The following is a 24,783-nucleotide window of genomic DNA, read 5'->3' as shown; positions in this document are numbered from 1 at the left end:
ATTCCATTCTTGTAATGGATGCCCCACAATCAAAGTGACGCCGTTTTCTTGGAAGCCCGGAGTTAGAGGACTTTGAAAGCTGATCCTCGTCCGCCGAGATCAACATAGACCTTCCCATACTCCACCTTAATATTGACCTCTAGCCTCTAAGTATCTGAATCCCATACTACTTTACTATAACTTTACATATTTGCTCCGGGTATTCCCAAGTGATCAGTCATTCATACCCGTTTCCGAAGAAGCCGACATGACAGCAGCAGCTGAGAACGCTGATGGTCCGCGTCTGAGGAAGAGAAGACGAATTGTCATATCGTGCACTGAATGCCATCGAAGAAAGCAGAGGGTCCGTAACTACAAGACTACGATACACTTGTCTTATACAAGAAATATTTGACTGAAAACATCTTTAGTGCGACCGCGAACAACCATGCGGCAATTGCAAGTCTCGAAATAAAGAGTCAGCTTGTGTTTATGAAACAGGAGCTCCAACAGCCAAACAGAGCAAGCAGACAACAAAAGCCTCGCCGACTTACTCGGATACATTCGCTAAACAAGCCGAGCCGTCACCATCACAGTATGTTGACTCATCGAATGAGAGGCTAGGCGAGCCTCTGTCGTCTAAGGTAGCTGACTGGGGATACGCTCACAATGGCGCGTCTACCATGGGTATACTTAAACGCATCGAGACGCTCACAGACGGTGAAGATGGGCCCCCAGATCTAACATCTCGTGATTCCTCCGGAGGCTCTCCCGGCAAAGAGCTTGCCTTGAGGGAAAAGTACAGGGCTATAATTCGACAATTACCTGCCCGGAATTACATCGAAAAACTCGTCGAGATGTACATGCGTGGCTTCAACTGGCAGTACTATCCAATCGACCCTGACATCTTTTATGCGCAACTCGACGAGTGGAATTCGTTGCCGTTCTCGGTATTCTCAGATGTCGGTCCCCGCGGCTTGAACCCTGAACTGCGAGCCTTTCCAGCAGTTGTATTTCAAATCATAGCGACGGCCCTTCTCCTATTGCCCGAGAAGCCAGATTCCACATTCGACTCGCTCAAATTTGCTGGAGGTATGAGATTCGAAGACTTGGCTGTCGAGTATAGCGAGTCAGGGCAGGCAGTTCTTGACCTTTTGGGGAAGAAGAACTTGTCTCTGTCTACAGTGCAAGCACAATTTCTCAGGGCGTCATTCCACAAGTTTACGGCAAAGGTTACAGATGCAGTAAGTTCCTGTTAGTCGATGATACCTAGAGAAGAGTCGACTGATGTTGGGTAGTGGCACACCATCGCAATTGCGATTCGCGATGCTCAGGACCTGGGGATGCATCGTGACAGCTTAGATCCCAGACCAAAGGACGCAAGCGTCGAGAGTATTCTAGAGAATCAATGGCTGATTCAACGGAGGAGAAGGATCTACATCCTACTCGCCATCTGGGACCTCAACTGCGCGATGGTTCTTGGACGTCCAGGAACCGTCGACTGGAATCAGACTCTTCCTACACCTCCAGTTGACGCGCCTATACCTCAAAATCGCACCAAGATGCCAGTGGTTCCTCGAAGCGAAGATGATCATCCTACACCGATTACTCGGCTCTTGTGGAACTACGAACTTTGTGGCCCTTTGCGGGCAATTCAGAACCTTGAAGTCGATGGTTCATACCCAATGGACCCTGCAAAGATTGACGAGATTCACCAATGTATTTTAAATCTTGATAAGAAGATGCCGGCTTCCTTTCGAATGGAGAACCCCGATACACGGTGGGACCACTTACCAGAGGCACACTGGTATCCAGCAAATCGATTCTACTTTGCGAGTCTTCATGAGTTCAGTAAGATGGCTCTGCACAGGCCTTTTATCTTCAATCGCCTTGAGAGTCGAGTGGAGGCTATTCATGCGAGTCTGAAAACACTCGAAATTCAGAAAATGACATTCGAAGGTTTGCCCCCAGACTCGTGGAGGAACTTCATGTTGTTTTTCGCTAGTTTCGATGCGATTGTACTCCTGGCATCCGTGTATATCTTGTTTCCACGTGAGCACACGGAGTACACCGACAAGACGATTGAGCACTTTCAATGGACGATCGAACGGTTTTCGGCAATTCAAGAGCGCAATCCGCTGGCCAAGTCGGCTCAGGGCGTGCTAAGAGCTATCGTTGCTCGATTCAAGAGAGCGATGAACAAAACCCAGACTGGTTCCTTGCCATCTCTAGCTCCCAGCTCTTCAGCGGGGTCGATCAAAGCAAACGCAGATTCGACACCAGGTAGCTCATCTTTGTGCAGCAGTGACTTTCCGGGACTGGACTCGACATGGATAGTTCCTTCAGTGGACAATCTGAATGCGATGGCCCCTTTCTTTCCGACAGGAGATCTTGTTTACAATGACCTTACAGCGGGCCCCGGCATGACTATGCTTCCTCTACCCCTGCAAGGTGGCCAAGGAGATATTGGCAATGATTCCATGTGGCAATTTGGAGGTGGATGGGGAGATGATACTGTTTGGCAAATGCTGAACCAGTTCCCTGCTGCGACGGACGGGAGCATTCCCGACATCATCTAGGATCTTGAAAATGTCAGATTGTTGAATCTTGTGGTAGACTCACCGTGCAAACAGTGAGCGTTATGCTCTCTTTGATTTCACAATAGTCGGCGGTCTTCTCAGTTTTATTGGTTAAGGTTGGCTCACAGCCCTGATTTCAGCTTTCACATTTTCCAACACTTGAGGAAGAACTAGCCGAAACATGAATGAATCAGACTAAAATACTTGACAACTCAGAAATGGCCAGAGCCTGGTTTACCGCCCCTAAATAAGCTGCATATGTTATGAATGTATCAGGGCAGACCAGCTGTCGTATCTCACAGTGCCTAGACTATATTCTCCATTATACGAATGGTCGCTTGAAGTCTAAAGCTACAGCCATTGTGATACCGAATAAACGGACAAATGCTTGAATGAGACAGTATGCCTCAGGGCTCGCCAGCTCTGGTAGTCCATAGTGGCAAGGCGTTCTAGTCAATGCAGTTGCACGCGTACGGCAGTAGGGGCGGTTCTTGATTGGACAGGTAATATCTTTGACACGCGGAGCATGTCGCTTGCACGGGCGTCTGCAGGATCAGGCTGAGGGCTTGAGCCCGTGGATAGGCTGTCAGATAGACGGGAACTGCTGTTGGTGGCCTCAAGAGCCGATGTTGGTCTGCTGTGTCACCCACTGTAACTCGAAAACCAACGCTGTCAGTATTTGTCTGTTGTGGTGGCGAATAGTGAAGTCTTCTGCTCGGTTTACATGCGGCTGGATGTATTAGTCGCCGTATGTGAATAACACCGGGTCAGATTGGAGGCGTCATGCGCAGGTCTTCGGGTAATTGAAGAGTATTCATGTTATTGTGTGGATATGAGACATAGATAGCCTATGATATTTGCGGTTCATGAAAAGATCAGAAAACCATAGAATATACATGTTGAGCAAAGTGTATGGCTTTGAGGTTCCGTGTTTTTGTCTTAGCGCTAACCGTAGATGAATCAATGAGATGACAAGGCGTTTTTCCAGATCAAACGGTAGAGTGGAGTTGACTATATGTAAGGCGAATCGACATAAAAAGCCGCACACTTGCATGGTTATAGGCAGTTAATTGGTATGCCGAAAGATAAACAGATTTCAGGAGAGAGAAACGAGAAACCAGGATCTTGGATTAGTATTGGCCTCTAAAATCTACTATTTCACACCCAATCATATATTCACGCCTGGAGAGATGGAAGTACCTTGGTAGTCATTTGGTTTGTATCATGCTTCTATCGATAGGTGCTCAGGCGTGACATCTGAGCCAATCAGATTGACCCGGGGTTCGATCTTTCACCTTTGGCGCGCGTCTCCACTGTGGATCTGCACCTGCAGCTTGCATGGGCAAGGCCGTGGGCTGATGATCCCTGTCTCGGGCCTGCTTAACTGTGATCGCTGACGGGAAGGAGCCAAGTGTGATATAATAAATCGTCAAATTTAGTACCTACGAAATATAGCAGATTATTGAATACTGTTTCCAGCGGCATCCCCGTAGTCATTTTCAGTTTTCAGATTCGTTCGTTTCAGGAATCCGTAAATTTACTTTTATTATAAGACTTAATCCCGTTTCCATGATACGTCCTTTTGCAAGATGATTAAGTCCCGGTTATAAATAAGGCTGTGCTTGACTTTTATGTCAACACATTTTAGCCAACCCAACTTCGGCTTTTATCGAGGCAAGGTCGCAAGGAACACGACGTTAGAAAAAAAAAGTTTTTGCGAAAAGTCGCACACCAAATCTAACTCGATTGCTTTCAGTTGATATAAGATCAACATCAACATCTTCTTCTTTTCTTTAACAATTTTCCGTCTTTGATTCGACCTGATCAAAGCAGCTTCCAGTTACCAATAACAGCGCCGAATGAAGAGCTCAGCTCGGTTTGATTGCTGGCTTGCTTGCTTTTCTCGGCAACTGAACTCACTGACTGCTCTTTCCTCATCTCATCTCCCCCAAACGTGCACACTACCGCTACCTTGCCTTGCCTTACTTTTATACTCACACTGCGCTGCACTGCACTTTCCTTTCTCCCACCCCCATACAATCCAATCCCCTTGCGCCGACGGAGAAAGGGTACCTACCTAGGGTATCTACTACCTTGCCTGACTTATTAGGGTGTGCATGTTGGCTGGGTGCGTGCAATTACAGGGCCAACAGCTGATCTTTTTTCTTTCTTCTCCCATTTATTGTCCAACTCTCTCATTATCGAGACAGACACGCGCCTTTCACCAACTCCTGTCTTCGCGCTACAAGAGACCTCCAAAATGGCATCTAATACTCAAATGAATGACTTGGTCAGTCGATTTAATGCTCTACAGGCTCGAGAAATGCCCGAGCAGAAATATATCAAGGTCTGAATTCCGCCCCGGTACTTTCTGCAGTATCCTCTTTGTAACTTCGTATTGTCCGATCATTTCTGACTCTCATAACAGGATCTTGTAGAAAGATTGCATGCGCTGCAAGAAACAAATCATGCCCTCCAAGAAAAGCTTGCCGACGCTAGCTTGGGTTTGAATCATATGAGCCAGCTCCGCAAACTCTATGAAGGCACTCGATTGCAATGTGAAACGCTCACCGCGGACCTCAACAGCATCAGGGTACATACATGTCACTGTGCACACAGAACGCAGAAGCTAATATGTTCAGAGCGCTAATAACTATGTCTTTATAATCATGGACGGCAATGGCCTCATTGTACGTTTGATCTCGTCTTGTCTAATTTCAACCAGCTCGCCTTCTCAAAAGGTTGTCCGTCGTGAAGGAAGGTCTCGCTAACTGTCATGCAGTTTGACAATCGCTTTATCAAGCAAGGCCGCGAAGGTGGTAAGCAGGCGGCGCAAGCTCTGCTTCTCGCGGTAGCGAGGCTTTGTCCTAGCCTACCATCTTCGTTCGAAATTTTCTGCGACGTTCTGGTCAACCTTGCTGAGATGGGCCGAGCCCTGCTGAATGATGGCAGCATTGATGACCCAAGCCTTTTCCATGAATTTGCTATCGGATTCACAGAGGCCAAGTCTTCTTTCAACTTTATTGATATCGGCTTGGGCAAAGGAACACTGGTTCGCAAGATTCAAGGTGCGTCCAACGGCTGGTGAAATGGCCAGAGACACACTTGACTGACGTGCATAGAAACGGCAATGTGGCATTTGGGATGCTATAACTGTAGGCACGTCATGTTAGGCGTTGGCCATAGTGCCCAATATGCTCCTTTTCTTCGCAGAGTTAACGAGGCCGGGGATGCCAGAATGTGCGTCTCCATACTTCTGGGAGAGCCTATAGTGCGCGAAATCGAGGCCTGCGGCAACACTGTTTACGCGCTTGACGGCGATATCTTTCGCACGACCAAACTTGTGGATAAGACTTTGATAGAGACACCGAGTGTCCAGCATACCGAGGCGACCAAACCCCAGAGTTCACCGGTAGCTCGCGCAGCAACACAAGCAGTATTGACGCCTGCTACGAGCACTTCATCCATGTCGCCTCCACAAACTTCCTGGGCCAAGATCACGAAAAGCGCCAGTCCTCCCCCCAAACTGACCATGCCCCTACCTCCTAAACAGGACAAGACTAAGCCCGCGAGCAAGACACCTCCTCAGCCAGCTTGGAGCCCTGGACCTCGGGGCCGCGATCCTCCCATCACGGTTGGTATTCCAGCCATGGAAGATATCAAGCGTCGTGAGGACACCGACAAACTGTGCAACAATCACTTTCTCCGTGGGCCCTGTACCAGAATAGGTGCTTGTACTTTCAACCATACGTTCAAGCCGTCAAAAGAACAGTTAAAGGCACTCGCAATGCTCGCCCGACAGAACCCCTGCATTAACGGACAAGATTGTGATGTCAACGACTGCATATATGGACATAATGTCAGTTCTTTCAAATTTCAAAGCCTTTGTTACTACTTGCTGACTTCGCCACTGCAGTGCCCCAATGTAACCAATGGTGTGTGCACTCGGTCGCATTGCAGATTTAAGGTCGACGGTCATCCCCCGAATACCAAGTTTACCAACAGCAAGATACACGAAAACTGATGAATAGCTGCATCATGTGTAGCGTTCGCAACAGGTTGCAAGGCACTCGGTTGGCACAGTTTCGGACTTGATCTGGTGTACACTATAGTCACTTCGTTTCTCGATCACACAATTTTTAATATTCATTATACGAAGGGCTAGGAAGTTCTACTATGTCTGTGACAGGCTTTTCTATGGAATGGGATAACTGAGCTTCGATAAATTGATTGACTTTATCATTCTTGTCAAGTTGCCGATGTGTATTTCTTCATACTTGGTGAGGGCGCCCAGGCCCTTATCCTGGTACATCACTCATTGACTGAACGGAGGGTCTAATATTCACCGTTATGAATGATTCATATATCTAGTTCATATCCCGACCTTGATGTCCATAGCTCTCTAATTGCAGATCTCAAGCCCTTCTGCTTCTCATCCTAACAATTGCCCAAGGTTATCCTTAGCCTAAGCTGCCTAGAGTTATCTCAATGTCACCTCAGTTGTCAACTATGATCAAATCTCAAATTTTCTCTCCTTCCCTAGATAGCCAGATAGTTTTTACTTCATGGTATCCTTGTAGTTAACAAAGCTTACTTTTTTTTGCCCCTGTCTTGTTGACCCTTCATTTTCGTACCAATAGGAATTACTCTCGGTGAACTCGGTGAGCAACAGCTTTACCTATACCCCACATTGAGGCTCATCCCACACCTGGCCTGGTGAACTTCATGGGCAAAGTGCCACCTTCCATGTCCCACTTGTACCCCATATCTCTCAACCTCACCTCAACCATTGCCAACCCGAGTCCTTGGGTCTCAATTGTACTCTCCCGACGAGTAACCTCGTCTATATCGAACTCGGTCTTTTCTCGACCGCTGGAGGATACTGACACTTACCAAACGTCCCTCCAACTTTACCCGTCCTCCTCATCCTCCTCTGGCAACCCACCAAAACCGCAAAAATGTCCCACCCAAGAATAGAAGAGGTGTCGGACAGCGACTTTGACTCTGACCCTGCCGAGGCCGATATCGATGATTTCGCCGACTCCGATATCATGCGCCGAGTCGAACCCTCCGAGGCCGCTCCTAAAACAGTTCCCGCTGCTGCAGCTCCTCCTCGTCAGATGCCCGCCATCGTCCCCGCCGATGCCCTTGCTGGCGGTACCATGCCCGCCTCAGCCGATCGATCTGCCTACGCCGATTTCCAATGTCTCTACCCTGTCTACTTCGATGCATCACGATCCCGCGCAGAGGGCCGTCGTGTGGGCGCTGAACTCGCTGTGAAGGACCCCCTCGCGCGAGAGATCGCAAACGCCTGCTCGAGACTACGCCTACCAACACTTTTTGAACCTGAAAAGGTGCATCCGAAGGATTGGGCGAACCCTGGTCGTGTCAAGGTCGGACTGAAGAAGACGCCTGGTCACCCTGTCAAGAACAAGCATCATTTGTATCGTCTTGTTGCTGAACACCTGCGCGAGAACCCTACGACCGAAGACAGCCCCGGTCTGCGTGTCCGCATTGGAGGCCAGCTACAGCCCGAGGCTGGAAAGCCCTATCCCAAGCCCGCTGTGCCGCGCGGATGGAAAATGGGCGAGTTGGTGCCGTATCTAAGTGCTGCTATGACGGGCGGTGGTGTCTCTGAGAATCTGTTTAAGGATATGATGAAGGAGATGCAAGGCGGTGGAGACCCCATGTCGGCTCTTATGGGTGCACAAGGAGGTGGCGGCGAAGAGAGCAGCAGTGGTGGTAGTAAGAAGAAGAAGGATAAGAAGGGTAAGGGTAAAGCATGAGGGGATCCATTGTACGGAATGTAGAGGGTGCCATGATCTGGGAAGGATAGAGATACCCAGCGATCAAGCATAATCACATATGAACAAAAAAGATGAAATGATTCAAGATTCAATTCCTAAAAGCCCCTGAATGTCAGAGGTGGTTTGGCAAAGCTTGCTTCTGCTACGTAGATTTGCTATTCGTTCTCTCATACCAACAAAATCCACCAGAATTGATGAAAGACAAAGACGAAATCAAGGGGTATGTAATATTCTATAATCATACAGCCAACCGGCCCTGTAAAGCCTCCCATTCCTGCGATCCCACGATCTGGACACCCCTTCCTGAGCCTGGCACAACCTTTCCGTCGACGCCGGGCAACTTAATACGTAGACGAGCTGCTGTGGGCGTCTTCTTTCTCCGTTCAGCGTTGGCCGTTTGTCCTTGGAGAACGTGGGCCTTCTTAAGGACCGACTCTTGCCAAGATTCCCAGCTTGCATAGTCCTCCATCTGCTTGGCTGCATGATACTGCGGCGTTGATCGCACAGGCTTCCAGGCGAGCTTGTCTTGGGGCAGGGAAGCGAAGTCGTAAAGGGAAGCGGAAGACGCCATCTTGACGAGCTCGCCGAGGACATCCTTGCCTTCGGCTGCTATCATGTTACGGCGCTTTTCAGCAACAGAAGTAGGCTTCTTGAGTGGCTCAGCCAGCCATTCGTATTTATGTTGCTCAGATGTACGAGCCCGGCGGTTATCCTCGCGTAGATATCGAACTGCAGACTGCAGACTCTCGATATCTTTCTTGAGGGCATCCATCTCGCGAGCTGTGGCAACGGCTCGTTCTTGACCAGCCTTGGCTCCAGCAGCATCTGCGCCATCAGCGTAAGCACGGCTATCGCTGGCAATCTTCTTCCACTTGTCGCGTTCTGATTCAAGATTCTTGAGCTCACGATCCTGCTTCTCAATGTCTTCCTTGAGGCTACCGACCTGCTGGCCTGAAGCCTCAAGCTCCTCTTGCAGTTTGGCAATGCGATCAATGTTAGCTTGGGCATCACGCATTCTGGACTCAAGCGTCTCGATCTTGAGGACAGCAGTGCTGAGATGCTCATCGCGCTGGGCGATGGTACGACGAGCCTCACTGTGCTCCTCTTTGAGGCGCCGCAGCTCCTCCTCCGCGTCAACGGGGATGGTCTTGAGAGCCTTGAGCTCTTGCGATCGCAGTCGCCAGGGCGCAGGAGTGACATCAAACTCTTGAACCTGATCCAGGTCGGTAGCAAGCGACACCAGGTCACTGATTTGGGTGGTGACGGTTCGCAACTTGGACAAATAAGTAGAGAACAGGTCCGACTCGCTTGACGTGCTGACAGAAAGGACTGTCTTGTAAACAGCAGTTTGTACCTCTGCATAGCTGAAGGGCTCAGTGCGACCCTCGTCGGCAGTGAACAAGCTGTGGATGCCGAGACCAATCTGTCGTGCTAGATCAGCAAGTTCTTGCGTTGCCTCACAACATTGCTCAAACGCTTCATTGGTGTCTGGCAGTAGAGACAGAGATCGCGTTCGCAAATCCTGGAGAGCCCGGACAGCCTTTGCGGCGATGACCTTTGTACCTCGAGTATGAGTAACAACCGCCTCAGACTTCTTCGCGAAGTGCTGAGCCAGCTCATCCTCCTCGCCCTCAGCAGGAACCACTCGTTGAACGAGGCCTCGCACGGTGGTAAAGGAGACGGCTGCGGAGTCGAGGTGGCTCTGCATGACCATGGCCTTCATGTGAAGATCGTCAGCATAGTTAGCCAGGCTGTTAGAGATGTGCACCTCTCCCAAGTGAGAAAGGAGGGCGATGGTACGATGCAACTCGTCGGCGCAAGTCTTCTCCTTCAGGTCGTCGCGGCGAAGACCGTCAATCCAGACGTTCAAGGCTCGCTCAACAGGCTCTAGCTCGTGCAGTGCGTTCTGGTACTTGGAGAACTGCTCGATGGTGCAGTGCGTCATGTCGCTGACGAAGCGATCGCACATAGTAGACACCCAGACGAGTTTATCCGAGGCATCACATCCAGCAAATACATCGTCCTCGTGTCCAGGATGAGGCTGTCCGTTGAGTCGTTCGCGGATGAAGCTGTTGAGGAGGTTCGCCTTGAAGGCCACCCGACGGAAGCGAAGCAGAGAAAGAACAGAATCCTGGTCCTCCTTGTAAGTGTCAGGGAGGAATAGCTTTACGATCTCCAGGTGTTGCTCTGCTTCCTGGGCGTCCAGTCGTCGAAGTTCAAGGTCGATAGTCTTGACTTGAGCCTTGGATGCTGAGATCTGAAGCTTCATGTTGAGATCCATCATGGCCCTGGATCGGTCGTTGAGTTTCTCTGACTCGCCCTCAGTGACAGCTTGTGAGGCCTTCATGTCGTCCAGGTCGCTTTGCAGACTTGTCACTAGCTCACGGAAGCGTGAGAGGGTATATTCCATATCCTCTAGCGACTCTTCTTGCTGGGCAGCTCGTCGAGCCTGCTCAGCAATGACACTATCCTTGAAGTCGAGTTCTTCTTGCATCTCTTTTTCGTTCTGCACGTGATTGATCTCGAGCTCGTCGTTGATCTCCTTCAGGCTCTCAAGATCATCAATGACAGCCTTCAACTCTTCGATTTGCTCAGACATGCTCATGTTGCGCTCCGTTAAGTCTTCAATCATGTCTTCGGCACCAAGAGCATTGTCGAGTTGTTGACGTAGATCTTCCACGGCACTTTCTGACTGCTCGAGCTTTCCGCGGCACTTGGAGAATTCCTCCTTCATAGTGTTGAACTCTTTTACGTCTTCCTCGAGCCCTTTAATCTGGCCTTTCAGTTCTTCCTCGGTCTCCTGAGTAAGGTCGCGTAATCTCATGAGAGCTTCCTTTAATCGTTCGTTCGCCCGTTCCATCTGCAACCAGCCTGAACTTGCTCGTTCTTCGGGGGCCATTCCCTTACTGTACTCTTCGTTCTCTTCCCGCAAAATCTCAACCTCCAATTCCATCTCTTCAGCTTTCTCCTTGAGGGCTTCCAGTTCGGCCTTCAGAACCTCCGCTGTTTCTTCCGCCATTTCTCGGTCGAGTGTTGCTAGTTCTAATATGCTGTCGTGCTCTGCCTGAAGCTCTTCAACGGAATCAAGTCGCATTTCCGCCTCTTTCAGTAACTTCTTCAGCTCGGCATTTTCCTGCTGTTGCGGTTGGTATTTTTGTTGCAGCATTTGGATGACACTCTCGAACTTGTCTCTCTCGCCCTGGACTTTGTCAAGTTGTTTCAACTTGTCTCGATCTTCGGCCCGTTTGCGCTCTAAAACCTTCAACTTGGCCTTGAGGTCTTCGATTTCTCTACTTGCTGCCGTACTTGCAGCAGGACGAGGTCCGGTGGTCGTAGATGAAGGTTTTCGTGCTGCAGGGGGTGTGGTTGTTCGCGATGAAGGTCCACCTGTAAGTTTCTCAAGGGCCTTTGTTCTGGCTTGAACAGGGCTCCTGGGCTGAGGTGAAAGAATGTCCCCATTATCCTTAATAGGGGAAGCAATATCATCTCTGTCCGAGGAGCCCCTTCTTGCTTGCGAGTCGACCGATGTCCGTCTGGCAGCTGAGCTTGGCCGTGATGCTGGCCGAGATGCTGGTCGTGGTGGTCCGGCCAAAGACATGCGGCTAGTCGTTGTCCTTGGGGCTACGGATGCAGCTCGTGCTGTGCCTGACGAAGTAGATGCTTGTCTTGTTCGAGCAGTGGGTGGCGGAGGACCCATGGATGTTCGTGGTCCCCCAATTGATGGGCGCGACTTTGCTCCAACGGAAGGGGCGCGCGCATTCGATGGTGTTCCTGTTCGGGATACAGTGGTGCTCGAAGCAGCACTCAACTGCTTTGTGGGAGATTTCGTAGGCGACTTGATCCGGGTTAGCATTCAACTCAACAGCTGTATAACAGCACCTACTCTTGCAATGCTTGTCGGCCGGGACACTCTAGGTACTGGGCTAGGGCTGGGAGCATTGAGACTCTTCCTTCTACCCAAGCCTGCATCTCCTGCCGCACTCGAGGCTCTACCTGAAGTAGGTGCGAAACTGCTTGGCCTTGCGGCAGGCTTCCGGGCAGCCGGCTTTGGTGTAGGTGCTTGTGCGATAATCTTGGCCATCACAGGTTTGACAAACATGCCATAGCCCATAGGACAATCAAAGTAACGCTCTCCCTGAACGCTTCCATCGTTTTTGCCCGTCTTGTTCTCCAGCTCAACGCCTATCCATTCTCCAACCTGAAAGTGAGTGGTGCCCACGAAACGAACGATGGCCTTGGAGCCATCGTTTAGTTGGACAGTCTGCCCAGGCTTGAAATCCGGCATTATAAGGCGCTGTCGAGATCGTAGGGCATCGTGCCGGCACCGCTAGTACTTGAGGTGCTCTTTAACGGTATCGAGGAGAAACGTCTTTGTCTTTGTTGATGCTGTCTCCTGAGGCGCGTACAGTACTAATTAGACGGGAGGGAAGCTGTCGGGGTAGTGCGTAGTGGAGCGGTACTTGAATTAAGTCCCTAAAGTCGGGGGCGCGTTTACCTCTCGGATAAATTACGATGGCGGCAGTCATTCCCGGCGTTTAGCGATTAAGGTACGTACACTTGCTGCAGGGGTAAACTCAAACTCCACCGATTTGCAGGGATAGGTAGCTTCAGCTTCACTTGTAAGACGTCAGGTGTACCTAGGCCGAACAAAGAGAATGGAAAGATACTTATCTCTTTAAGCTATAATTAGGATTTCAGGTCATATTCTTTGTCTGTTTAGTCTCCGGACTTGGCTCAGACTATGCTTATCATTGGAAACGCATGTAAACAAACAAACAGATCTGAGAGTATTGACGCCATGGACTCCTACCTACTAAACTTTACATGTTTACTCCCATTGACAGGAATGTGATATTAACTGAACCAACACATGTTTCCTCCAAATAAACAACCCATCAGTGATGCGGTGCTGTAGATTTTATCCTCAGATCCAAGTGTAACCTTGACAATATCCTTTTCATCGCCCACTTCCAAAAAGAATATCGTGCTTCGGTCATCTCAACGTGTCTTGTCGGCTTTCTCTCTGAAGCTCCCTCCCCGTACCCATTCAATGACTTCAAAAACAATTCGTCGTTCAGTTGCATCATCCAAGTCTTTACCCACCGCAACACGGACAACCATGAGCCCCTTGTAGGAATCGACCGTTCCGCACTTCGCGATCTCGTCCTCTAGACTTGGTTTCACGTAGACAACAAGGTCGGGATTGATGGTACCGCGCCAGAGGGTAGCCATCCACTGCCAATGGTCGATCGGTGCATAGGCGTCCGCAATGGGTATCTTACAGGCGAACGAGTCCGAAAGAGTGAGGCTGAATCCTTCCTTAATAAGGGCAACCGGTATCTTTGAACTACCGTTGTCATCCCATGATGATCTGGAGGCGTTGTCCTCTTCAACTGAACCACGTCGTGAAATTGGTGAATCGGAGTCCCTCTCCCGCTGTGATCCACGTAGCGATTCGGGTTGGCTGGTAATGTGTTTTACCATCTCTCGTGACTTCTGGTGCCATTGAATCATCGTTTCAAAACATGACACAAGGCTGGCGTTCGACTCTGACGGCTCGTCGTTGTCCTGGGAGCCAGTTTGATTGCTGTTGATATCGTCTCCCGTCATCTGTCCCCAGGTCTTGAGTGCGATTTCGTTGGAGGTCGAAAGCGCTCGCTCAACCAGCAAGCCAACATGCTTCAATATTCTTGGCTTCGGCCCCTCTACGGCAATGACAGCCCCCCTGTTCTCGACTTTCTCAAGAGATAAGGTTCCAGGACCTAGAGAGCTGATAGGAGTGTGATTTATCTTAGAGAGCACAGCTAGCTTTCGGGTGAACGGAATAGACATGACCATGGCCTCCACGCTTCTAGCTTGGGGATCTCGAGCATTCGATATTCCAAGCCCCGTGACTGGAGTCTGGAGCTGTCGAATATCAACCTCTTGTGCATTCGTGGGAGACATGGCAGTTTGAGTCTGCAGTGGAGGGAGTCTGAGGGACTCATCATCATAGGAAGGGTGCCGGCCTCGATGTTCCTGGTGGGGCCAAGGCCCTCCTGCTGCTGGTCGTGGGGGGGGAGGCATCGGGCCTGACTTTGATCTAGTAAAGTACGGCTCGGGCAGAGGCGTGACAGGGTACGGTCTCTGGGGAGCCGCTCCTAGTGACAATGCCCGTCCCACCGTCCCCGGGGATGATATCGGGTGATAGCTGACAGTAGTGTTGTAGCGACGTCTCTTCATTTCTGGTGACTCGGGGCCGTATTCCTCTACTTCTCGATAAGGAGAACGCTTGGAAGGCTGTTGTTGTCTCATAGCCAAATTACCAAAACTTCCACGACGAGCTGCCTCTGGATCACGCAAAGCCGGCGTATATGGATACGGGGGAGCTCTGCCTTCACTCGCCGATGGTGTGGGGTATGGTGTAGAGGGGGTTGAGGGGGTTGCAATGCACCGGAGGTTGCACTTTAAGCATCTCCCAGATTCATCAGCGGAGACAGATCCTGATCGGAGGCCTTGTGACTTGTTACCACGTCGTGGCTGATAGCGATAGTCAGGGTACTGTTGCTGATGGCGTTGCTTTTCTTCATCCGCCAGTGCTTTCCAGTTGTCTTTGACTTCTTGGGGCTCGTCCTTCCACTGTTCTCCAATGATCTTGGAGATGTCAGGGTTGGACAGGTTTGGGTTGCGAGCGACAACTTGGGCTTGGTGATGTTGGCGATACAGTATGAAAGCTATTGGTAACGGTCAGCTATGATGTTGAATATATGTTGGAGGATGATTGTGCATAAATGTTGTCACTATCCACAACTCCAAGCTTCACTATCATGACCAACGAAATAGCATATCAACAAAGAAAGAAAGAAAAAGAAAGAAGCGACTCACCATTTCGAGGTCGTGGGATCTTGGGCGCCGGAGTGCAGAGACAAATATCTCTTGTAGCTTCATTACTTGCCATACTGCTCGGCGTACTCAGTTTGAGTCTCTCAAGTCTACCATAGCTAGCGTCAGAAGTGTTGATGGGAGCGGCACGTTTTCTACCCAAGCCAGCAGTGCGAGGACTAGGAGAGTCTGGAGTGTCGGGGAGTGCACGAAAGGCTCGGGGCCTATCGTAGTCATCAGAATCCATGGGTGAGTGGGCCGGGGTCATAGCCTGGGAGGGCGTAACCAAAGAGATGACCTGTGTCATTTTTGCTTGACTTTCCTTCTTCTTTGCCTTGCTTTGCTTTCCTTTGGTTCCTCTGACAGGCAAACGAACGGGAGGTGGTAGACCCTGTACCCTGGTCTCGGTGCCGTTGAGATTGAGGCCGAGAGATGAGCTGAGGAGACGCAACTTCTTGGTGAGGTAGATATAGGAAATAAAGATAGAATCAATGATCGTGTGCTATTATGGCCTTTTCGTTCCTCAGAATAGGCTCTTCTCTGCTTTTTTCCCTTTCTTGACTGAAAGAAGATAGAATGATTCTCGCAGTGTTGGGCCACTGTCTGTCTGTGCAGTGCCGTGTCTTTGTGTGTTCAATGGTAGCCCATTCAGTAGCCTCCAAAGAACAATGAAACTGCTTGCACCTGTAATGCTGTCTCTTTCTTTCGCTTCCTTTCTTTCCGTCGGGGCCTAAAGTGGGAAATTAGGCGTGGCTCATTATCGCCTTCGTCTTTGATCTCTTGTCTTGACTTTTTCTTGTTTCTTTTCTTAGATCCCCTAGATTTCCCTTCTCTTCACTTCTTTTCTTGTCACCTTAACTTCACAGCCTTTCCCTTGTCATCCAATGACACCCTCTTGTTCTTTGATAAGCTCAGCTTAACTCTCCCACTGTGTTCTTTACCAATGCGCAAGATAGATTAACCGTACTGCACCAGGGGCTGCTAAGAGTAAACAGCGGGGAATACCCCTACATGTCCCAGTTCTCTGCAGGTTTGGCTTAGAGCTTGGTCCTGCGTCTGCACATCCAATGTATCGCCCGGTCTGTCGGCAGTAACAGCTGCACTTCCGTAGCCACTTGACCACTAGGAAGTGTACGGCACCAGGAACAGGGAACAAGGTATTTGCCGCAGTCGGGTGCAGTCCCTAGTAAAGTAGGACGAAAGGGGGCCGGGGTCTGTTAGTTAAAACCTGATAACAAGTGAGAGAATGAGAGTGTGTGGGAATATGAGCGAATGTGATAGGACCCAACGAAACAGGACGGGAAACAAAAAACGCTCACAAAGAGAACCATAACCCACGGACTTTGCCATGATATATCATCTTTTCTCCCTTTCCTCCCTGGTCCATCTTTTTGTCTCCCCATGCAGAGCACGTCCGCTCATTATGATGTGAATACCGACCCTCAACTAGTCCAAGCACAGCACATTCTGACTCTAACTAACCCCTTGTTGATTCCAGCCTCATCCAACAACGACAATGCAGTGCAATGTCGAGCCGGAATGTGGACTATGTCTGGTCTTAGTCTGGGGCTGGAATGTTTGGTAGTAGGGACTGAAACAAAGACAATGTCGTCTCCGAAATTGGCACAAGTTTATACGTAGCACGTGATGCATAAACTCGTTCAAGGGCGACTTTCTTTGAATATCTAACCATATTTAGTTATGCGAACCAACAGTTCCCATCAAGGCTTGAGACGGCAGCTGAAATAAGATGAGATAGGCTGGCATTGGTAACGCAGGATTGCTCCCGCTCCACCATCCGACCCCATCTGACCCAGTGTCTAGGGCTTGGATGCCGAAGTTGAAGTGGTTGCTGAATGATCAAAGAGCTTGTAGGAGGGTGCCACTTTGTTGTTTGGTGTAGATTTAGCTTAACATAATGGGAGCACAAGACAAGGGAGGCACACACCTCCCACCTAGAAGGGAGCTAAAGTTAGACAGGGATTTGCAGATGCCATTCTCTCTCATATCTTGATATGGCCAATGGTTAATAGCCAGTGGCCTATCTGAGCCAGCCCGACGCCAATTCTCTGTAGTATTCCATGGTTCCCTATCAAGTACACAATAGCTAGAGGTCAGGTGTTTTCTTTCCTTATCAACCACGTAGCTCCTTTAAAAAGTAGTAATTATGACACGTCTTCCCTCACACCCAGCGCCTTCGAAACTGAAATTCAACACCCTCAGGCTCTGCAGCCTCTCCATTTTATGCGAGGTATCCTCGCCCGGCCTCGCTGCTGAGGAGGGCGGCACTTCGGCGGGCATCAAGGAACAAGTCCTCACACTCAGCAACGTCCTGAACGTCGATTTGCGAGCGGCCGTTGGCCTTGGCAAGAATGCTGTTTCTTCAGTCAGCAACCGTGTCTCGGATTATTTTACCAGAGGGTCTCCCCTCTCGCCACAGTGACTTACCTTGCAGGGGTCAAAAGCTGCAGACAATACCGCAGGCTGATGCGGACACCGTGTTCCGAGATTTTGTCAATGGCAGCATCTGATACTGAGACGCCTTCGGTTGATGAGCGTATCCGCACGATGCGCTTGATTTCTTCCGCCTCGTAGGGCGTTGTGGGGATGATGAGCAAGCGTGTTAGGAAGTCGGCAGGAATTCCGTGAGCCGCGACAATGTCGTCAGTGCCTCTGATGGTGCACATTCCCCGGTTGGAGGCCAAGACCACGATAGGGGAGATGGGCGATTCCAAGGCTCTGTTCAGGTAGGTGAAGCACTCCACATCGAGCATATGTGCCTGTCAAACGTCATATCGGTTAGCTTCAGAGTTCCCGTCCCGTTATGATAGGGGGGATGGGATGTGTGTTACCTCATCGATAAACAAAACGCCTGGCACAAGCTCAGCAACACCCTGGTCGATGTACTTGCTGACCACTTTGTTGATCTCTCCACGAAGTTTGTCTGTAATCTCCGTCATCTTGGGCTTCATTAGCTGGCCCATCATGCTCATAATATCCTGGCCGCCTTGGGGGCGGGCATTGGCCACATCGAGGTCATGTAGCGTAACGTCTTGCACGATCTCCTTCTTCTTATGTACCTCACCCTTGGGAATAGGTACGTACTCCTCAGCCTCCAGGTCGAATTCTGTGGCGTAGGCGTCTGATCGGCCAACTCGTTTGCAGGCACCCGTGTTCGCTTCGATATAGATCACGTCACCGACCGTAACTCTCTCCTTCTGGATTGCTTCGTAGATACTTGGGTCGAGGCGGAGCTTCTTCTGTCCCTTTGCGCTCTTGAGTCCAATCAAGAGTGTGCTGATGGTCTTGCCGTAGCCGCCTAATGGGTTCTCGGCCTCCTCAGGTGTGAGTTCTGTAACCTCTCCTTCATACACCTCCTTCGTCTCTCGGACCTTGAGGCCAATGGCTCTTCGGAAGTTCTCCATCAGCATCTCGGTCTTCTTGACTTCGGTGGAATAGATTTCGCTGCCAACGATGGGGCAAAAGGGAATCTTGGTTCCCAATTCTTGGCTGATCGCGAGCGCGAGAGCGGTCTTTCCAGTTCCAGGTCCTCCTGCCAACAGCACACCTCGGCCAGCCATCTTCTGAGCCCGAATCAAGTCCACTACAACACCGCAGGACTAGCAACCGAATAAGTATTCGTAAGTCAATATTTGATTCAATCGGTCCTTACCTCACGCGCGCCGACTTGGCCGACAAATCCGGCCGCTTGCTTCTCTGCATATCCGTCTGGTTTCAAGCCCAAGCCCTTGATATGAGTATGGGCGGCTGTGCGATTGTCTCGCTTGTTACCCTTCACCTCGCTGATCTGGACCATGGTGTCGGCGGGTGTCGAATATGCCGACAGTTATTATTTTCGATGACAGTTATATCGGCGCGAGACTTCGATTCGTGTAGTGGGGCAATTCGTGATGTGATGATCGCGATGATGGTTGTTTTTGCTGTCGCAGAAGCTTCTAAATATTTGCGACTGAAGCTGAGCCAACGAGCTGCTCCATGGATACCAGGCGCGTTCAGACGCTATGACGGTCACGTGCGTGCTGAATGACAAGCCTACCCTGTAGCCAATACTTTGTTTGCGTTAGAATGCTACATATGAACCATTTCCCATTTTATACTAAAGCTAGCTTCTATTGTTAATTTTTTCTTTGTACTCTGTATAAATTTTCCATTGGGGGTTAGGAACGCTTAAAAGTATTATGTTAAGTAATGTCACAGCTTACTCTCACTCCCAATGAATACAACCACGCGTTTCATGTCTATACTACCCATCGAATACATAGACCCAACGACGAATGGAAACACAATTCCGAGCTTTGACGGCGTATTATGGATAAGGCGTACGGCGGTTAGTATGTCTGAAATATTTCTTGGGTTTTAAACTGTAGCACGAAACGGTCCTGGCGGATATGAAGTCAATGTATGTAAAATACTACCCAAGAGACAGTTGGAAAAATATACAATTCCTTCCGAAAAAATGTATATCATGTGTTTACGAAGGAATTGAGATAGTGTTTAATATTAAATCGTCACCGCCGATAATACCTACGAAACTTATTGCGCTTGATGATCCGTCTCCTTTCCTTCAACCATCTGACCAGTGCCTTGAATAACCACGTGGGTTGCGTGGATGGTTCTCATGATGAGACTCAATGTTTCTGGGAGAGTTGAACAAAGGCCCAGAAGTTTTTGGATGAACGAAAACTAGTAAGACATTTTACATGTGATTCAAAGTACGTACGTACACTTGTGACGTAGACCTATAGTTTAAATATCCATCTGCCTGATAATAGGTAGTGGAAATCAAACGTATCCTCATGTTAACATAAAGTCACGAACTAGAGATTTCCTGAGGTCGTTCAGGGTAAGCATGCACCTCCACGTAATCTGTCAGGGACAGCTACCGCCATGCCCCACTAAGCTACATGCGAAATACCTGGAAGAAGGCTAATTTACAGTAGTATGGGAGGTATCTATGAGAACCGGGCTCTCTAAATGGCAGCGGGACACTTTTGAAGGTGACGCCCCCCCAGAGGACGCTTGGCAATAGCGTAGGCTACGACAATACAAATGATACAGCACCCAGTCTTGAAATGATCTGTCCCCTTGTGAGCCAAGACACGAGTCACCATTTCTCAACAAACATCAAGTGCACCAAACGAAACACAATTCGGCCTCTATTCGATTGCTGCCAGCATTCATCAACAACAAGTTCGCCGGACGGACATTGAACGCGTCGATCCCTTTGCGACTTCGACCCTGAAATGCGATACAGATAAGAGCTCCTAAAGATTCGACGGCCTCCAACGGTATACAACTGAAAGAACAAAGACGAACACCGAATTCCTCGACAAGGAACACGAGGGAGGAAAGTCTTACAATTAGAAAAGCACGACTACGAAAAGAATCGTAAACGTCCTCATATCACCGCCGCAGCATGTCTGAGCAGCACCGCTAGCTCCCATCCTCCATTCTTCACTTTTAACACAGCACCTTTTCTATTCCTCCTCATCGTCAGGAGCTTAGCCAGGGATGCCGCCCTCACCACGATATCGAGCTTCCGACCCACCCGACTCTCCCGCGAATGACTCCGATTCCGACCTTGATCTAGATATTCAGGAGCTCGACCCAATATCAACTACTCCAGCTCCAAGGGACAACGAGCGCCCTTCAACCGAGCCACAGACATCGCGGATAGCGCTGCGAAATTTGCGCATGGGTGGAGTGCGGCGAGCTGGAAAGAGGAATCGCGGGTATGGCGACCTCGGCCAGGATAGAGACGGAAACGACGAACATTCCCAGGCATTATTAGGGGAACATAATAGCAGTGCGTCTCGATGGTCGGAAGGAAGCGGTTACAATGAGGACGATCAACCATTGCTAGGGGGGCAGCCTTCGCAAAGCCGGAAGTCCATGAACTCGGATCGAGTATCTTCACGGTTACGACTCCCCAGTTTCATGTCGGGCTCGAAGAAACCAGAACCGAGCGATGCGGAGGATCAAGAAGACGACGACCCATCCTCCTCTCGACATGTGGCCGTGGGATCGACTCAACCTGTGCGATTTCCAAACAACATCATCTCAAATGCCAAGTACACAGCCTTGACATTCCTCCCCATCACCCTCTATAACGAATTCTCATTCTTCTTCAACATGTACTTCCTTCTCGTGGCACTGTCGCAGGCGATACCCGCCCTGAGAATTGGCTACTTGTTAACCTACATTGCACCATTGGCGTTCGTACTCTGTATTACCATGGGAAAGGAGGCCTTCGATGATATTGCCAGACGGCGAAGAGACACTGAAGCGAATTCAGAAGAGTACAACATTCTGGTTTTCCAGGAGGCCGACTCCAACCTTGCCCCTGTACGCCAACGAAAACTGCTCAAGTCTGAAGTGTTACAGAAACACTCTAGGAAGAAGTCAAAGGGGGCTCGAGAGAATTTGTCAGACATTCTGGAGGAAGACGACGTCGAGGCACCCCCGCCATCCTCACGAGTCGTCGAAGTCAGCCGCAAGTCAAAAGACTTGAAAGTTGGCGATGTTCTCAAACTTACAAAGGGTCAACGTGTACCTGCAGATGTTGTCATATTAAAATGCTTCACTTCCGAGGCACCAGCCCCTGCACCGATTCCTGAAGAACCAGCAGAGGAGGATACCTTGTTGGCGTTCGACGGCGAAGAGCCTCAAGCAAAGGGCAAGCAACCCGCAGAAGCGGCACCAGAGCAAGAGACTGAAAGCGGACCAGGAGGGGAGACTTTTATCAGGACCGATCAGTTGGATGGTGAGACGGATTGGAAGCTCAGACTTGCTTCACCGCTTACACAAAATCTACCGGCGGAGGAGTTTGTTCGTCTGCGCGTCACCGGTGGAAAGCCAGACAGGAAGGTAAACGAGTTTCTGGGCACAATCGAGCTGGTGGAATCTCGAAAGGATGCATTGGCGCACCATGCGACAGTACAAGACTCTGACGCTTCCCACACGGCTGCTCTGTCAATAGATAACACAGCATGGGCCAATACTGTCATCGCCTCGCAAGCCACGACACTGGCCGTCATCATGTACACAGGTCCTCAGACGCGATCTGCTCTATCGACAGCCCCCTCACGTTCCAAGACCGGCCTGCTCGAATACGAGATCAACTCTTTGACTAAGATCTTGTGCGCGTTGACATTGGCCCTTTCCATCATCCTTGTCGCACTCGAGGGTTTCGGAAACACCAAAGACAATGTGTGGTACGTCAAGATCATGCGATTTTTGGTTTTGTTCTCTACTATTGTCCCCATCAGTCTGCGTGTGAACTTGGACATGGGCAAGAGCGCATATTCCTGGTTTATCCAACGCGATCCTGGTATGCCTGGAGCAGTTGTTCGAACAAGTACTATACCTGAAGATCTCGGCCGAATTGAATACCTGCTCAGCGACAAAACTGGTACATTAACCCAGAATGAGATGGAAATGAAGAAGATTCACGTTGGTACTGTGTCTTATGCCAACGAGGCAATGGACGAAGTGTCAACGTATGTTAAACAAGGCTTCTACATCCCACCATCCGCAGACTCTGCTGCCCAGAACATGCTTATCACTCCGTCATCCACATACTCTAGCACTACAACTATGGGCACGACACGTACAAGACGAGAGATTGGCACGCGAGTTCGAGATGTAGTTCTGGCACTCGCCCTTTGCCATAATGTTACACCTACTGTTGACATTGAGGATGGCAAAGAGGTTACTGGATATCAAGCATCATCTCCTGACGAAATCGCCATTGTCAAGTGGACAGAATCAGTCGGTTTGAGACTTGTGTACCGAGATCGCAAGAGTATGGTATTGGAATACACGAACAGCAAGAGACCGGTGGTTCGCGTGCGAATCCTTGACGTTTTCCCTTTTACTTCCGAAGGCAAGCGAATGGGTACCATCGTTCACTTCCACGAAGACGTCAAGGTGAAGAATCCGAGTCTCTCTACTGGCGAAATCTGGTTCTTCCAGAAGGGTGCTGATACAGTCATGAGCTCCATCGTTGCAGCGAATGATTGGCTCGACGAGGAGACCGCCAATATGGCGCGCGAAGGCTTACGTACGCTGGTCGTTGGTCGCAAGAAGCTCTCATACGATCAGTACAAGGAGTTCTCGGCTCGCTATCAAGAAGCCTCGCTTTCGATCAGTGGGCGTGATGCTGGCATGCAGCGGGTGGTCTCACACTACCTGGAACATGATCTGGAACTAATTGGCGTGACTGGTGTCGAGGATAAGCTGCAAAAGGACGTAAAACCCTCTCTGGAGCTCCTCCGCAATGCTGGTATCAAGATTTGGATGTTGACTGGTGACAAGGTCGAGACTGCCAGATGTGTTGCCGTCAGCTCCAAACTGGTGGCTCGCGGTCAGTACATCTATACAGTTTCCAAGCTCAAGAAGAAGGATAACGCCCAAGAACATCTTGACTTTCTCCGGAGCAAGACAGACGCTTGTCTCCTGGTAGATGGCGAAAGTCTGGCTCTCTTTTTGACACATTTCCGTCTTGAGTTTATCTCCATCGCCGTCCAGCTGCCCACCGTTGTTGCTTGCCGTTGTTCGCCAAACCAAAAAGCCGAAGTTGCCAAACTCATCCGCGAGTACACTAAAAAGCGCGTATGCTGTATCGGCGATGGTGGCAACGATGTCTCAATGATCCAAGCTGCTGATGTTGGTGTCGGCATTGTTGGCAAGGAAGGTCGACAGGCTAGTTTGGCGGCAGACTTTTCTATTGAGCAGTTCTGTCATCTGGTCAAGCTATTGGTCTGGCATGGTCGTAACAGTTACAAGCGAAGTGCTAAGCTCGCGCAGTTTGTTATTCACCGTGGTTTGATCATTGCTGTATGTCAGACTATGTACAGTATTGCTATCAAGTTTGAGCCTGAGGGTCTATACAAGGTAAGCCGTGGACTTGATTTCTCCGTTCATGACCACTGACGATTGTAGGATTGGCTACTTGTCGGCTATGCTACTGTGTATACTGCAGCCCCTGTGCTGTCACTTGTGTTAGACAAGGACGTGGACGAGAACCTTGCCAACCTCTACCCTGAGCTCTACAAGGAACTCACTTCTGGACGATCTCTATCGTACAGAACTTTCTTCGTTTGGGTCTTTGTATCCATCTACCAAGGCGGCATGATTCAGGGCTTGTCACAGATTCTCACTGAAGTCGACGGGCCCAAGATGGTTGCTGTCAGTTATACCGTTCTAGTGCTCAACGAACTTCTCATGGTGGCCATTGAGATTACTACATGGCATCCCATTATGATCATTAGTATCATCGGCACTTTCCTCTTGTATATCGGCTCCATACCTTTCTTGGGCGGATACTTTGACCTTCGGTTCTTGATAACATGGTAAGTCGCACTTCATTTGTTGAGTCATATTTACTAACATCTGCTCAGGGGATTCGTCTGGCGTGTACTAGCCATTGGTGCTGTTTCACTGATCCCGCCATACGCAGGCAAGTTGATTAGGAGGACAATGAAGCCTCCGTCGTATAGGAAGGTTCAGAGCCACTAGAGGAACATGTCATGGGT

The 24,783-nt window shown here is 49.8% G+C and overlaps 7 protein-coding genes across 10 annotated transcripts; 4 read left to right on the top strand and 3 right to left on the bottom strand.

The window, feature by feature from the left end:
- Positions 1 to 48: 48 nt before the first annotated feature.
- Positions 49 to 2,782, top strand: FOXG_07904 (uncharacterized protein). Its single transcript, XM_018386585.1, has 3 exons — positions 49 to 343; positions 411 to 1,223; positions 1,278 to 2,782. Exons 1-3 carry the CDS (start codon positions 248 to 250, stop codon positions 2,556 to 2,558), a joined length of 2,190 nt encoding a protein of 729 aa, XP_018243763.1. The 5' UTR covers positions 49 to 247; the 3' UTR covers positions 2,559 to 2,782.
- Positions 2,783 to 4,221: 1,439 nt separating this feature from the next.
- FOXG_07903 (uncharacterized protein) lies at positions 4,222 to 7,064 on the top strand. 4 transcript variants are annotated; one of them, XM_018386581.1, is made up of 6 exons: positions 4,222 to 4,905; positions 4,987 to 5,151; positions 5,201 to 5,248; positions 5,341 to 5,626; positions 5,681 to 6,417; positions 6,475 to 7,064. In XM_018386581.1, exons 1-6 carry the CDS (start codon positions 4,819 to 4,821, stop codon positions 6,580 to 6,582), a joined length of 1,431 nt encoding a protein of 476 aa, XP_018243759.1. In that variant the 5' UTR covers positions 4,222 to 4,818; the 3' UTR covers positions 6,583 to 7,064. The 4 variants fall into 4 exon arrangements, with proteins under 4 accessions (XP_018243759.1, XP_018243761.1, XP_018243760.1 ...); XM_018386583.1 differs by having other exon boundaries at positions 4,987 to 5,248; XM_018386582.1 differs by having other exon boundaries at positions 4,905 to 5,151.
- A 221-nt stretch (positions 7,065 to 7,285) lies between these two features.
- Positions 7,286 to 8,535, top strand: FOXG_07902 (signal recognition particle subunit SRP19). The gene has a single exon (XM_018386580.1). It carries the CDS (start codon positions 7,517 to 7,519, stop codon positions 8,342 to 8,344), a length of 828 nt encoding a protein of 275 aa, XP_018243758.1. The 5' UTR covers positions 7,286 to 7,516; the 3' UTR covers positions 8,345 to 8,535.
- Positions 8,536 to 8,603: 68 nt separating this feature from the next.
- Positions 8,604 to 12,855, bottom strand: FOXG_07901 (dynactin 1; the record flags this gene model as incomplete). The annotated part of the gene is made up of 2 exons (XM_018386579.1): positions 12,249 to 12,855; positions 8,604 to 12,200 (listed from the first exon to the last, which is right to left on the bottom strand). The coding sequence occupies exons 1-2, from the start codon at positions 12,648 to 12,650 to the stop codon at positions 8,604 to 8,606; spliced, it is 3,999 nt and encodes a 1,332-aa protein (XP_018243757.1). The 5' UTR covers positions 12,651 to 12,855.
- A 178-nt stretch (positions 12,856 to 13,033) lies between these two features.
- Positions 13,034 to 16,807, bottom strand: FOXG_07900 (uncharacterized protein). The gene is made up of 2 exons (XM_018386578.1): positions 15,230 to 16,807; positions 13,034 to 15,078 (listed from the first exon to the last, which is right to left on the bottom strand). Exons 1-2 carry the CDS (start codon positions 15,531 to 15,533, stop codon positions 13,364 to 13,366), a joined length of 2,019 nt encoding a protein of 672 aa, XP_018243756.1. The 5' UTR covers positions 15,534 to 16,807; the 3' UTR covers positions 13,034 to 13,363.
- Positions 16,808 to 16,892: 85 nt separating this feature from the next.
- Positions 16,893 to 19,206, bottom strand: FOXG_07899 (RuvB-like helicase 1). The gene is made up of 4 exons (XM_018386577.1): positions 18,900 to 19,206; positions 18,079 to 18,846; positions 17,675 to 18,006; positions 16,893 to 17,601 (listed from the first exon to the last, which is right to left on the bottom strand). The coding sequence occupies exons 1-4, from the start codon at positions 19,041 to 19,043 to the stop codon at positions 17,469 to 17,471; spliced, it is 1,377 nt and encodes a 458-aa protein (XP_018243755.1). The 5' UTR covers positions 19,044 to 19,206; the 3' UTR covers positions 16,893 to 17,468.
- Positions 19,207 to 20,045: 839 nt separating this feature from the next.
- FOXG_07898 (phospholipid-translocating ATPase) lies at positions 20,046 to 24,766 on the top strand (the record flags this gene model as incomplete). The annotated part of the gene is made up of 4 exons (XM_018386576.1): positions 20,046 to 20,090; positions 20,188 to 24,142; positions 24,191 to 24,600; positions 24,649 to 24,766. The coding sequence occupies exons 2-4, from the start codon at positions 20,759 to 20,761 to the stop codon at positions 24,764 to 24,766; spliced, it is 3,912 nt and encodes a 1,303-aa protein (XP_018243754.1). The 5' UTR covers positions 20,046 to 20,090; positions 20,188 to 20,758.
- Positions 24,767 to 24,783: the final 17 nt, after the last annotated feature.

Source organism: Fusarium oxysporum, chromosome 4 (genome assembly GCF_000149955.1).
Source record: "Fusarium oxysporum f. sp. lycopersici 4287 chromosome 4, whole genome shotgun sequence".
Taxonomy (NCBI): domain Eukaryota; kingdom Fungi; phylum Ascomycota; class Sordariomycetes; order Hypocreales; family Nectriaceae; genus Fusarium; species Fusarium oxysporum.
Note: the sequence above shows the minus strand (reverse complement) of the source record. Positions and strands in the feature narration are given on the sequence as shown.

Coding starts and splice junctions, on each gene's coding strand:
- FOXG_07904 (XM_018386585.1), top strand. CDS start 248: ATGACAGCAGCAGCTGAGAACGCTGATGGTCCGCGTCTGAGGAAGAGA. Junction 344..410: donor GCCATCGAAGAAAGCAGAGG/GTCCGTAACTAC, acceptor AAACATCTTTAG/TGCGACCGCGAACAACCATG. Junction 1,224..1,277: donor CGGCAAAGGTTACAGATGCA/GTAAGTTCCTGT, acceptor GATGTTGGGTAG/TGGCACACCATCGCAATTGC.
- FOXG_07903 (XM_018386581.1), top strand. CDS start 4,819: ATGGCATCTAATACTCAAATGAATGACTTGGTCAGTCGATTTAATGCT. Junction 5,152..5,200: donor CGGACCTCAACAGCATCAGG/GTACATACATGT, acceptor TAATATGTTCAG/AGCGCTAATAACTATGTCTT. Junction 6,418..6,474: donor ACTGCATATATGGACATAAT/GTCAGTTCTTTC, acceptor TCGCCACTGCAG/TGCCCCAATGTAACCAATGG.
- FOXG_07902 (XM_018386580.1), top strand. CDS start 7,517: ATGTCCCACCCAAGAATAGAAGAGGTGTCGGACAGCGACTTTGACTCT.
- FOXG_07900 (XM_018386578.1), bottom strand. CDS start 15,533: ATGACACAGGTCATCTCTTTGGTTACGCCCTCCCAGGCTATGACCCCG. Junction 15,079..15,229: donor GATCCCACGACCTCGAAATG/GTGAGTCGCTTC, acceptor CGTTACCAATAG/CTTTCATACTGTATCGCCAA.
- FOXG_07899 (XM_018386577.1), bottom strand. CDS start 19,043: ATGGTCCAGATCAGCGAGGTGAAGGGTAACAAGCGAGACAATCGCACA. Junction 18,847..18,899: donor GCCAAGTCGGCGCGCGTGAG/GTAAGGACCGAT, acceptor TTCGGTTGCTAG/TCCTGCGGTGTTGTAGTGGA. Junction 18,007..18,078: donor GCGTTTTGTTTATCGATGAG/GTAACACACATC, acceptor GACGTTTGACAG/GCACATATGCTCGATGTGGA.